At 33.6% G+C, this 12458-nt stretch overlaps 2 protein-coding genes across 5 annotated transcripts in view; one reads left to right on the forward strand and one right to left on the reverse strand.

The window, feature by feature from the left end:
- Positions 1-6259, reverse strand: part of LOC107666628 (cAMP-dependent protein kinase inhibitor alpha-like) — a 9054-nt gene extending 2795 nt beyond the window's left edge. For 2 of the 4 annotated variants that reach the window (XR_001631694.1, XM_016458049.1), the window contains exon 1: positions 3546-3792. The gene's annotated coding sequence lies outside the window, so the exon portion shown is untranslated. Of the gene's footprint in view, positions 1-2199; positions 2292-3545; positions 3793-6141 lie in introns of those variants that run through there. The other 2 variants (XM_016458050.1, XM_016458051.1) reach the window with 2 other exon arrangements.
- A 427-nt stretch (positions 6260-6686) lies between these two features.
- The window catches only part of LOC107666626 (zinc finger C2HC domain-containing protein 1A-like), a 19126-nt gene continuing 13354 nt past the window's right edge, over positions 6687-12458 (forward strand). The window contains exons 1-4 of the mRNA XM_016458048.1: positions 6687-6820; positions 7430-7503; positions 8341-8457; positions 9826-9861. Of these exons, the coding sequence (XP_016313534.1) occupies positions 6805-6820; positions 7430-7503; positions 8341-8457; positions 9826-9861 (243 nt within the window). The 5' untranslated portion in view covers positions 6687-6804. The remainder of the gene's footprint in view (positions 6821-7429; positions 7504-8340; positions 8458-9825; positions 9862-12458) is intronic.

Genomic DNA, 12458 nt, shown 5'->3' on the forward strand with positions numbered 1-12458 from the left:
ATAAATTATAAATTAAATAAATTAAATATTTGATTTCATTTCATTAAATGTTTTTTTTTTAAACATTCTTTACAAAAAATATGCAACAAGCTAGAATTTATACAGCTCTAGTGTAAACTACTCTTCAAAAGTATGGGGTCAGTAAGATGTTTTTAAGACATTTGTTTTTATTCAGCAAGAAGACATTAAATTGATTAAAAATGACAGTGAAACATTTATAATGTTACAAAGGTTTTCTATTTCAAATGAATACTGTTCTTTTGAACTTTCTATTCATCAAAGAATCCTGAAAAATATTTATTATTTTCACAACAACAACAACAACAAAATAATAATATTTAACTGTTTTCAACAGTTAATAATAGGAAATGTTCCCTATTCTCCAAATCACCTAAATAAAATGATTTTGTAGCATAATGTGACATTGGAGTAATGACTGCTGAAAATTCAGCTTTACCATTACAGGAATAAATTATATTTTAAAACATATTTAAATTAAAAAAAAACTATTTTAAATTGTAATAATATTTCACAATATTACTGTTTTTACTGTATTTTTGATCACACAAATGCAGCCTTGGTAAGTATAAGAGACTTCTTTCAAAAACTTTTTCAAAAAAAAAAATCTTACTGATCCCCAAATTTTGAACAGTAGGGTAAAATTCATAAATTCATATATTTTTAATATTTTCAAACTGATTCTATAACTGATAAACATTTGAACAACAACTATTTTAACCATTAGGTATCCCAAGCAAGTAACAATGTAAAGATTATATAAGCAGTCATAATCTGGCCAAGATAAGCTTGGATAAGGGACTGTTTATTCTGTGTCACATTTGTGATGTCATGCATTTCTAAATTGTCCTTCTGAATTCCTTTCTTACTAGAGATTCTTTTTGTATGTTGCATGAAAAATATGTCCCATAAAACATTTTTAATCATCTGATCCCTGAATAGATCATCAAAACAGATGTGGCTCAAATCTGCAAGGTTATCTAGAATTTTGTTGAACTAAATATCACTCATGAGATGTGAGGACGGTCTTCCCTGAGTTATATTTAGCCCATGTTATCATCTCAGCACAGTCATTCTCAGCTGTTGCCTTCAAAATGGTGCCACTGTGTGGTGAAACACCCATAAGGAGGTCATCATTAAAGGGATGTTCACAGCATTATACCGTATTGGCCCGAATATAAGACGACCCCCCCTTTTTCCAGATGTACCTTTTGGAAAAAGGCTTTTTAAAAAACAAATCTTGTTTTTTCTCATTTTGTCTTCAATTATTTTCATATTGCATATTTTTCCTATTTTAATTTTTGTTTTGAAAGTATGGCAAAAACTGGTAAAATGTACCAACAATCACATTTAAAAAATATACACTTCTTGATATACCATTAAAAAAAAAAAAAACAGGTAGCCCATTTGAATTAGGACATTTAGGCTATCCATCTAATAGTGGCCTACCAGAATCTTATTAACAGTAGAAGTTAAATCTTACTGTAGTCTTCAAATCTGGGTACTGTCTTACGTTTTAAAATCACAAAGGGAGTTTGGTCCCATCTGGCTAACATGACAGTCATGACTCATGCAGCTGTAAGGTTTTCTTTTTCTTTTGTTTTTACTCGCGATCTTTACAACACGCATTACATTACGTATTTCATGGCACACTCGTTTTATGCGTATTTGGCGCCACCTATTGTTGTGGGTGTATTATTGACATGTCAAAGTCTAGACCCTGAATATAAGACGACCGCGTTTTTTCAGATGTATTTCCAAGAAAAAAACATCATCTTATATTCGGGTCAATACGGTACTCACATACACCATTTCTCCAACTAAAATAAGTGAAAAAATACAAAAAAGTGTACAATATGTTGAATTCGACTTTATTTTTGTAGTAATACGATGAATATCTAATTCAAGTGAAGGTCAAAGTTATGTAGAAATACAGAAAATTCGGAGACTTTTATTCACTACTGTACTTAATATACCATATTCTTGCATCCTATTGATATGCCTCTGGCTGTAAGCACTAAATGAATGGTCTTTTTCCATTTATAAATGGGAAAGAGACAATCTAAAGCTCACTTGGCTAAGTAATTAAAGTCCAAGTCCAAAAAATCAATATGGACTTGAGTGAGCAGTTCCTCAAGGCAACAGTGACAACCATGCAGAAGACTTGTCACACACGCTTACCCTGCCTATGTCTAGGTAGACCTCTGTGGAATCCACCAACGCACCCTCAGAGACAGCTTGTGCAACGGTTTGGACAAAACAGCCCTAACAAACTGAGAATTCAACAACAGAGGTTCAGCGGGTTCACATTTTACATAACAAAGAACAAAACATGACTGCTGTAGAAAGAGTGCAGAGATGGGTGTGCCTCTTTTTTGCATAATGTGTACACCACTGATGTCTGAGTCCCTGGATGGAACAGGTTGCAACTTAGAAAATAAAAGTTTATAAGAATTAAATTGAGAAGCAGGTGCAACATTCATCTATTTTCTCACTTAATATGGGTGCCATAGTAAAATAAAAAATCAAAAATAAAATAAAATAAATTGTATTGAATATATATTATTCAGAATGAACACTGAATATGATTGTACCTAATATAAATGTTTTCATAAATATGCAATGGTAAAAGATACATTTATACTCCAGTTTACTCATTTTAATCTATATGAAGTATTGAGGCATGACCTGAGAACAGGTGGTTTCAGGGGAAGCGAGTGATAATATAAACAGAATTGTCATCATATAAAAAGAAGTCAAATGAAATAGTCATTAAATATTACAGTTAACATTTTTGATTCATTACAGTGTCTTTATTTATTTGATTATTTATTATTATTATTATTATTATGTAATTTTTAAAACTAATGGTCTAAACTAAATAGTCATTCACATTTTTTTTTTTTTTTGGCACTCCAATTTTGACCTCTGACATATTATAATGGAGAATGTTCTGGAATTATAAGAGCTCTAATGTTAGTTACAATGTGCATCATAATAATAGCTTCATTCATAGTTAAACCCTTCATTGCCTCAAACTCAGAATATAAATCACCTTATTAACCGAAGCCGAACTGAAACAATAGATATTGTTGTGATATTCTAGCTCTTCCTCTTTGCCTTTGTTTAAATGAACACACAATCCTGACAGATTTATGAACATTTAGAGCGTAAAATGCATTCTTTTATATGACGTAAAAATTAAAATACAAAGAAATAATACATCTTTTTGTGGTAAGACACTGGCTACTCGCTCTCATCCTTGACATGTCACGTGTACTCGGTAATAACATCACATCAAAACAGTATCCAACACGACATATCCAGATATGACAGCTACAAGTGCAAATCCCAAAGGAACAATTCTTTCATTTACAGCACAGCCTACGGCGTTTGAACTAATATGAATGCAACGGGTTATACAAATCTGACAGGCTGTACACAGACGCTAATGAAACAGGCACGCTTATCATAGAATACGACTCAGAGGGCTTATCTATAAAGCCGAGCGAATTCGCAAATCGTACCTGTTTTAGGTTGGACGTTTTCCTAATGGCCACGGCTGTGCAGTTTTGTCGCTCTGGTTAATACTTCAGTAGGATGCGACGGTGCTGTCAGTGCTGCTGCTGCTGCTGGTTCAGTGAGTCTGCAAGACAAGAGAGGGATGACGTATGCGCGTTACTGAGTGCTGATGATATGCGAGGATTATCCAAAACCACTCTTTCTGCTTATGCTCAGTAGTGCTGAGGCGTTTGATTCATCTCAGTGACTCGAATCTTCTGAATCAGTTCACTGATTCGTTTAGTGACTCTTTGTATTGGGTTTCGACTTCCGCCGGTAGGTGGCGACAGTGGGTCGTTTTTGTTATGATGACACGTTCACTCATGATGGACCTTTTTCACATTTCCGGGTTTCTCAGCAGCAGAAGTCGTCATAGTTGGGTAAACTTGAAGAGCAGTGAATAGGAGAGCACCACAAAAATTTTTGCATTCGCAGTTGCTCAAATAGCAAAAGAAAAACTCCCCGATAGTGTTTTCATGGCTTTCAATAAAAGGAAAACAATTGAGATTGTGAGACTGATAACGGCTGTCAGAAGAGAGAACGATGTCAAATTTACCGTCCTTCCCATAGACGCTGCATTAGAAACACCCTCGCATTAGCATTAACTGTTTTTTTGTAATTTGATGCAAAAGTGATATAATACAAAGAATAGAGTTATAAATGTAGATACATTTTTTTTTAAATACAAATATTAAAAATTTTCGAGGATTTACGATGCTGATGACCGTTTCACAGTCTTGTGAAAAGAGTCCATTCTTTAAAAAGACAGTTCGGTCGATGTATTGTTTTCCCGCCAAATTTCTCTCATATTGAAAGTGAGACTGATTTACGTGCCTGATTCTTTTATGTGATGAGAATGAGTTGACTCCTTTTATTAGGTGCGAAAAAGTCTCTCAAAAGGAAGATTGAACTAAATATATGATTAATTGAATGCAAGTGAAAGAGAACGATTTGTTCGCCTGAGTTCTCATTTGATTTTTTAATAGGAAATATGTGACCCTGGACCACAAAACCAGTCATAAGTAGCACGGGTACATTTGTAGCAATAGGCAACAATATAATAATAATTATTATTATTATTTATTTATTTCAGACCCTTAGGTCCATATCACAAACAGAATACAAGAAACAAGGGAAGAAAATCACATTCAAACATACATTTACATACAACAATCACTATTTAAAAACATACAAACTTGAATTCCAGTGCTTCCAAGGAAGAATACCTAGTGTCACTTAATGTTGGATCATTTAAGGCCATTATGATATTTCTTGAATCACTTAGTCGACATGAAACTATAATTCCTTAAAAGAGCATGCAAAGTAGGAACGTCATACAAAAAACTGTCTTGCAGTTATCCACCTTGGTAACTTCAGCAGAATAACAATGCCACCTTTTTCATTTTAGCTTTACTATAACTACACCATAAGTGTGACGTATAAAAAGAAGTGCAGTAAGCTCTAAAAAGTGCTATTTTTACATCAACAGTGCACATGTAAAATTTACGAGCCAACATATTTGCCTCTCCATATAACTTACAGCACTGGCGTTGCATATCATCATCATCATCATCATCATCATTTAAATCATCTCTAATAATGTGACCTAGATATTTTATTTTATTTACCACATTCAATACTTGGTCACCTAAACAAAAGGAGGGAAACTTTTGTTTACGATCCTCTTTAGTTTTAACAATCATAACCACACTCTTTTTAATATCAAATACAATATCATACTGCACCATAATTTGAACATACACGAAGCAACTGTTGTAACCCAACACTATAAGGGGACAGAATAACTCAAGTCATCAGCATACATCAAATGGTTCATACGACCACCTATTACACATCCAGTTTTACACTCATTTAACTCAACAGAGAGATCATCCATATACAAATTAAAAAGAAGAGGTGATAATATTCCACCTTGCTGAAACCCATTCGTCACATAAAAGGGTGCCGAAACATTCCTACCCCATCTGACTTGTATAGGTTGATGTATAAATCCTAATCAAATATGGGGGAACCCCTCTGTCTTGTAGCTTTATAAACAACTTAGTGTGATTAATTCGGTCAAATGCCTTAGAAGCATCTAAAAAGCTAATAAATACTGTAGAATTATGTCTGTTTAGAATTCTTACAGTTAACATTATCACACATAATCAGTTGATACAACTATGTTACTTTAATCTCTTCCCTGTTAACATTTTATATAGCCAAAGGTCATTTGCAGTAAGACTTGCCCAATCAAATTTTTCACAATTCTCATGTTTATCATAATTGCTCAACTCAGGTAAATTTCAACATTTAACATCACAGTGTTGGGCAGTAACGCATTACGTAGTAACGCGTTACTGTAATTTGATTACTTAACGGAGTAATTTAACTAATATAGGGTAATTAAAAATTTTTTTTTTTTTTTCCACCCTCAAATTCCAGATTTTCAAATGGTTGTATCTCAGCCATATTGTCCTATCTTAACAAACCATACATCAATGGAAAGCTTATTTATTCAGCTTTCAGATGATGTATAAATCTCAATTTTAAAAAATGTACCCTTATGACTGCTTTTGTGGTCCAGGGTCACATATGTGCAATTTCAGATAAAACGCTGCTGTCCGTATGATTTCATTAAGTAAATTCCAAACAGTGCAGCTGTTGCTTTGAAATGCATTTCTCACCACACATGGCAGATTTGCTGCTACCCAGCATTCAGCAATTCAGTTTTTAAACAAGGGCTCTATTGTTTGACATTTCGTCTGAAACACATGTTGATTGTTGCTTCCCAGGGCCATGTGAACAGGATCCTTAAAACAGACGAATATGGTGCAATATGGCATCTGACAGGGACAATATTCCTTTATTTTGCTTTTGCAAATAGTAGCTTTGGGTCTGGAAATTTGCCAGCAAATATAATAACAAGAAAAATAAATTGTACTAACACGTACTAGAGTAAGTCTGGATGCAGAAAATCAGTTTTTATGTGTAATAACGTCAAATATCGGTGGAAGATTATTAATCTTTCTATAGATTGTAATACACAGTCGGGCCGCCTCACACGTCCCACCTAGCTGCCAGTTGCAAGTACTGCACGGCGTTTATTTCTGCAAGGAAACGGGAAAAGACCAATCAAAAATAAGGATACTAGCATGTGGAGCGGCTACCTAGAAGAGCCTAGTTGCTACAGCATCGTCCTTAGTGTCTTGCCAGGCAAGAAAGATGGAGGAAATAGAAGGTAAGTCTTTAAAAAAGCAACAAAAGATGCTTATGTAAATATTTTGAATATGACGCTTCTAACGTTTAGCATTCAATCCGTGAGGTTGTATAAGGGAGAGCAGCTTTGGGTTATTCGGTCGCTGTTGTTGGAGGTTATCACCATGGAAGAGAATGACGTCTTGTAGGAAAATACTGACGTTTAACTGTTATTTGAACTGTGTGTATATACGTACATACTGTAACGTTACATAGATGGATAGATTGGTAGATAGCTGAAGTGCTTTTGTTGTGATATTTGATTCATGTGAAGTGAGCTATACAACTTGCATTACATTTCAATGCTCTGTTCTACTCTTTAAAATAAATACATAAATAAATAAAAATCAAATGTCAAGATTTCTTCTCCCAGCATCCTTCACATCCTTAGGTTCCTGCCTTCAGTCTGTCCCTCAGTTGTTTTACATGGACTGACAGGAGTGACCTATTTCTACACTTCACCCTGTATCTGAGTGAACTGATCGGCACACCCAGATAGACTCACTCAACTATTCATCTTTATCATTTTTGTGTTTTTATCTATTTTATCATGTTGATCTGTTACTATTTATTCTTTGTGTTTTGTCTACAGAATCTCCTCCTCCTGTTTCTGAAGACCTGCTGCCCTGCAAAATATGTGGAAGAAATTTTTTTTCAAAGGTTCTTGTAAGTATTTCTGAATGGATGATGAGCTGACAGCTGGTGGTTGATGTAAATTATCTTGCCATTCAAATGTGTGTGCAAACATAAAAATAAAAATCCCAATGTGACATTCTAAATTAAACATATAACTATATATAAATAATATTTTTTACTGTGTTAGTGTATGTGCATTATTATAGGTTGCCTTGCAAGTTGCAGTATGATACAGAATGTACACTACAGTTCAAAAGTTAAAAAAAAAAAAGTTTTCTAAAGAACTCTTTCATGCTCATCGAGGCTGAATTTATTTTATTTAACAAATACAGTAAAAATAGTAATATTGTGAAATGTTGTTATTATTATATAGAAAACAATTTTCTGTTTTAATATATTTTAAAATTTAATTTATTCCTGTGATGGAAGAGCTGAATTTTCGTTAGCCGAAAACTCCAGTCTTTAGTGTCACATGATCCTTCAGAAATCATTCAAATATGCTGATTTGCTGCTCAAGAAAACTTGGTACATTTTTTCCAAAGAGCAGCATTTATTTGAAATCTTTTGTAATATTATAATTGTCCTTGTTGTTAATTTTGATTAATTTAATGCCTCATTGTTGAATAAAAATATTAATTAATTTATTTATTTAAAAAAAAAAAAAATCTTTGAACGGTAGTTTACATTATGTGTTGCCCAGCAATATACTAGCCAATTATGTTGTTATGTAGTTGCCAAATCAAGATTAGCAACAAGGCATGTATTTCTCCCAGGTCACAAAGTAAACACAAAACCTGGTATAATTACTCAGTCAGCGCAATGCTGTCACAGTTATTTGATACCTGCCCACCTGATTACCTATTGTAGAAAAAACATGTGCCGATCTGCCAGAAGACAGCTGCAAAGAAGAGAAAGGTGTTTGACTCCAGCAGGCAAAGGGCAGAGGGGACTGATATTCCTACACTCAAACCCATAAAACCAAAGGTGAGGAAACGACCACATTTAAATATTACAGCGACACTTTTACACTAGTTGTTTGGACCTGGATCTAGTTTACCTTGTACTGTATTTGTTCCCTTCATGTTCACAGTTGATGGTGAACTGTGAGTGGTTACATGCAGTGTATTTTTCAGACTGCTGCACATTCAGAAACCGTGTCATGTGCTGTTGCCATAAAATTCATCTGCAGGGTCACTGCATACATTGGCAATAGTGTTGTTCACCAACTTCATCTTAGTAGTAACAGAACAACATCAGCATAAAGGCAAATAATAAATTTTACTGGCTTTTAAACCTCATTGCCCAGCAACACTGGCAACAGTTCCTAGTACTGTATAGCTAATAATAATAAAAATAACAAAGAAATTTTGTAAGGCTAAGGTTTACGCTACAATACAATAACACGCCAATATCTAATGAACACAACTTTTTTTTTTCTGCTTCAAAATTCTCAGTGAAAAACCTCAGTGCTAATCTGCAGTAATTAAAAAATAATTTCTCCCACACTTTATGGATTACATTTATTTAATGTTCTTTGACAGCATTCACATTGAAGGTTCACATAGAATAAATGTGGATAATGCAGTTAAAAAAAAAAAAAAACTGTGTTAAACAAGATTCTTTTATACAAATGGACTTGCAGTACTTTCAAGATGCATTTTTATAAATACATAAAAATGAACTTGTTTTACAATGAAAATATATCAGATTTATTAGGGTATAAATTCAAAGCAAATAAGTAATCTAAAATTATTTTAGTAAAATATGTTAAAATAAAAAATCTAAAATTATAAAAATCTTGGAAGAATGATTGGAATATTAATTTTTTTTGCACTTTTTTTTAAATTTACATTTACTTTTGTTGATTTTGTCACAATTCTCACCATGACCATAAACCTCTGCAAGTCTCTTGTCCTCCATTAATTACTCCTTTATTGTATTATTATTTAGTTTTTGTGTGCACATTCCTTGTTGCATATTTTTCTGGCATGGCTGTTCCTGGGAAACCAAGCCCATGACCTTTCTGTTGTTTGTGCCATTCTTTATCAGTTAGTCTAAAGGAATATCATGCTTGGCTTCCCCCACAACATCAAGTTTTTTGGGCAGTGTGAACATGGCATTTGTTTCTCAACTTTCAGACAACGTCACTGAAAAATGTTTTTCATTCATCCAATTAAAAAGATGTAGGGTAATGATTCACATCTATATTTTTTAACTTGAGCCAATGAAAAATAAATAACTTGCCCTAAAAAAAAAAGACATCAGTCTCAAACAGAGCCCACTATTCAGGGCTGATCATATCATACCCTAGTGTCCTGAAGTATTCTAAAACCCCTTTTGGTTATGTTTCAGTTACAAAGTTCTTCCAGCAGCTCTAAGTCTGATAAAGTAAGTTGAATGTTTGTTTTTGAATTTTATTTTTTTTCTCATCACTGAATTTTGTGTCTCACCATGTCACTTCTAATATTAACGCTGCAGTGTTTAATATTTGCTTGCTTTGGAAAAAAATCTCCAAAAGAGTTATAAGTTTAAAAGAGTTGTAAATAATCTTGATTTTTTTTTTCTTCAAGATGTTTGTCTTAAGTTGACCTACTCTGGGATCAATAAACAATGTTTATCTGTCCTGGGGCCCGTTTCAGAAAGGAGGTTAAATGAAAACTGTTAACCCTGAAATGAGGGAAACTCTGGGTTTTCCGTTTCTAAATTAAGTGCATTTTACATAAGTAAAATTATCTGCCAGTGTGGTAATAAAAATAATCTTAATGCAAATGGAAAACAAGATTATTCGGAGTGTCTATTACTATGTGCAAATTTACAGTAGCTCCACCCTCCAATGTGACACAAGGTTAAATACGACGTGACTGATTAACGACTTCAGTAGTGTAGGCAGTAATGCGTTGGGTGCGGAGAACTAGCTTGTGACGTGATTGATCGGGTTCGAGTCTGACTTTTGCCGAGCTCGCTCTTCTCACTTTTCCCATCACATATCACATTAGAATTTAGAAAATGTTCTAAAAGTGGAAGTAAAGTGCCTAACGAGTGTTTAATAATGATAAAGGTATTTATAATTTTAATAAATCTAATCATTTACACTCTGTTATTATTGCATCCTGTTGCATAGGCTACAACAAAACTGAGGTGCAAATAGTATGTATCCGCCAGTATAAAGTATAAATAGCATCTAATTATTATTTACACTTATTGCAAAGAACTGCTACTTTTACATGGTAAATAGAATATATCACTAGTTTCACTAAGTGTAAATAGCATCTAGAGCTACTGTAAATGTACTGAGCCTACTGTAAATAGGATCTATCGCTAAGAGAGTATGCTAATTCCACTTAGTGTAAATAGCCGCTGCCGTATTTTTCTTCAGATCATTTGTAAAATAAGAAAATTGCACTTAAATTATTATTATTATTATTTTTTATTTTTTTTGCCCATGGGATACCATGAAAATTAATAGCCTATTAGGTCAATAACCTACCGTTCTGCCAGTTTTCATCTGTGGTATTATAACAGTGATAAGAATTAAACTTGTATTGACTCTGAAGTATGCAGACGTCTTTTTGTCGGGTACTGTTGCCATGGTGAATCGTAATATCGGAGCTCCATTGATCATGGCTTTTCATAGTCGTGGTGCACGCGCTAAACTCAGAGGCTGTGTTCGAAATGGCATACTTGCTTACCGCTTACTGCCCAGTACACAGTGCATACTGCCTACTATTTTTTTAAAGAATAGTGTGTGAAACAGTATACAATAAGCAATAAATGTTTCAGAGTAGTATGCTTAAGTGCTGTCACATGACAAACACTGAACATTAATTCAGCACAGCTGTCAAGGTTGTTACCTTAGAAACAAATGAGCTAACTGTTCTTTTTACAAAGGCTTGTTAATAAGGCTTCATACTAGTAAACAATGCTATATTGCCCAATTGAACTCATTTCATAATTGATTAACTTTACATATTGGACAGAACTAAATCAACACTGAGCTGTCTTTATTGATATTTTTGGTAGTTACACTAAGTGGCGATATATTAAAAAGCGATATATTCTAGTTACACTAAGTGCAAATAATGATCAATTCTGTTTACACTAAAATAGCAGCATTTTCTTTAGCAACAGGAGTGTAAATAGTAGCTAGGTGGCAGATATTTATTCCTCAATACTGTAGTACATTATAAAACAGTATGCAATATTGAGTGTAAATTATCATGTATATAAAAATTGTATTAGATGAATGCCACTTTATTGAGACAAAAACCTACCTGAAGCATACACAACACTGTATTATTGAAACATTTTATTTCCACTTTTCAAATATTTACTTAATTTTTATTGAAAATAAATTTCTTTCTGATCTGGTATGTGATGGGAAAAGGAGAAGCATGAGTCTGACAAAATGGGCGGAGTTAATGTAAATAGCCTCTGCCAACAAATTGGTCTATTTTCCTTAGAGTAATACACTCCATTTCTCTTTAGAGCTGCTTGACAGTGGAATTGAATTCTGTTTGCATAATTGAAATATTTTTATTTATATATTTTATTTATATATTATATTGCTGCAATTCAAGTTTTAACTCAGAGCTGGTTGAACCTCCTTATTGAAATGGGCCCCTGACATACAAAACACAATTATTGTTGTTAAAACCTACGATTCTTCAACTTATCCAACACAACATTCAAGATATTTCCTCTAGTATTTCTGCTGTAATGATGATTAGCTTGTTTTCAAACGTTTATTATTAGCAGAAAATAGGAGTATCAATAGATTAAAATTAGCCATGATTGATTTTGTAATTCCAGGGGCCCGTTCTTCGTACGTCGCTAACTCAGTTAGCTGGATTTGATTGTTGACGATTTGGCATGATCTTGAATTGTTTGGTTCTTCGAAGCTCATCCTGGAGTTGCTGTCATAGCAACAGGTCCATAAGCTTAAACCTGCTCGGGAGCAGGCTTATTTCATGTAAACAGGATTAGAT

The sequence above is a fragment of the Sinocyclocheilus anshuiensis genome, unplaced genomic scaffold, assembly GCF_001515605.1.
Source record: "Sinocyclocheilus anshuiensis isolate Anshui unplaced genomic scaffold, SAMN03320099.WGS_v1.1 scaffold1100, whole genome shotgun sequence".
In the NCBI taxonomy this organism is placed as follows: domain Eukaryota; kingdom Metazoa; phylum Chordata; class Actinopteri; order Cypriniformes; family Cyprinidae; genus Sinocyclocheilus; species Sinocyclocheilus anshuiensis.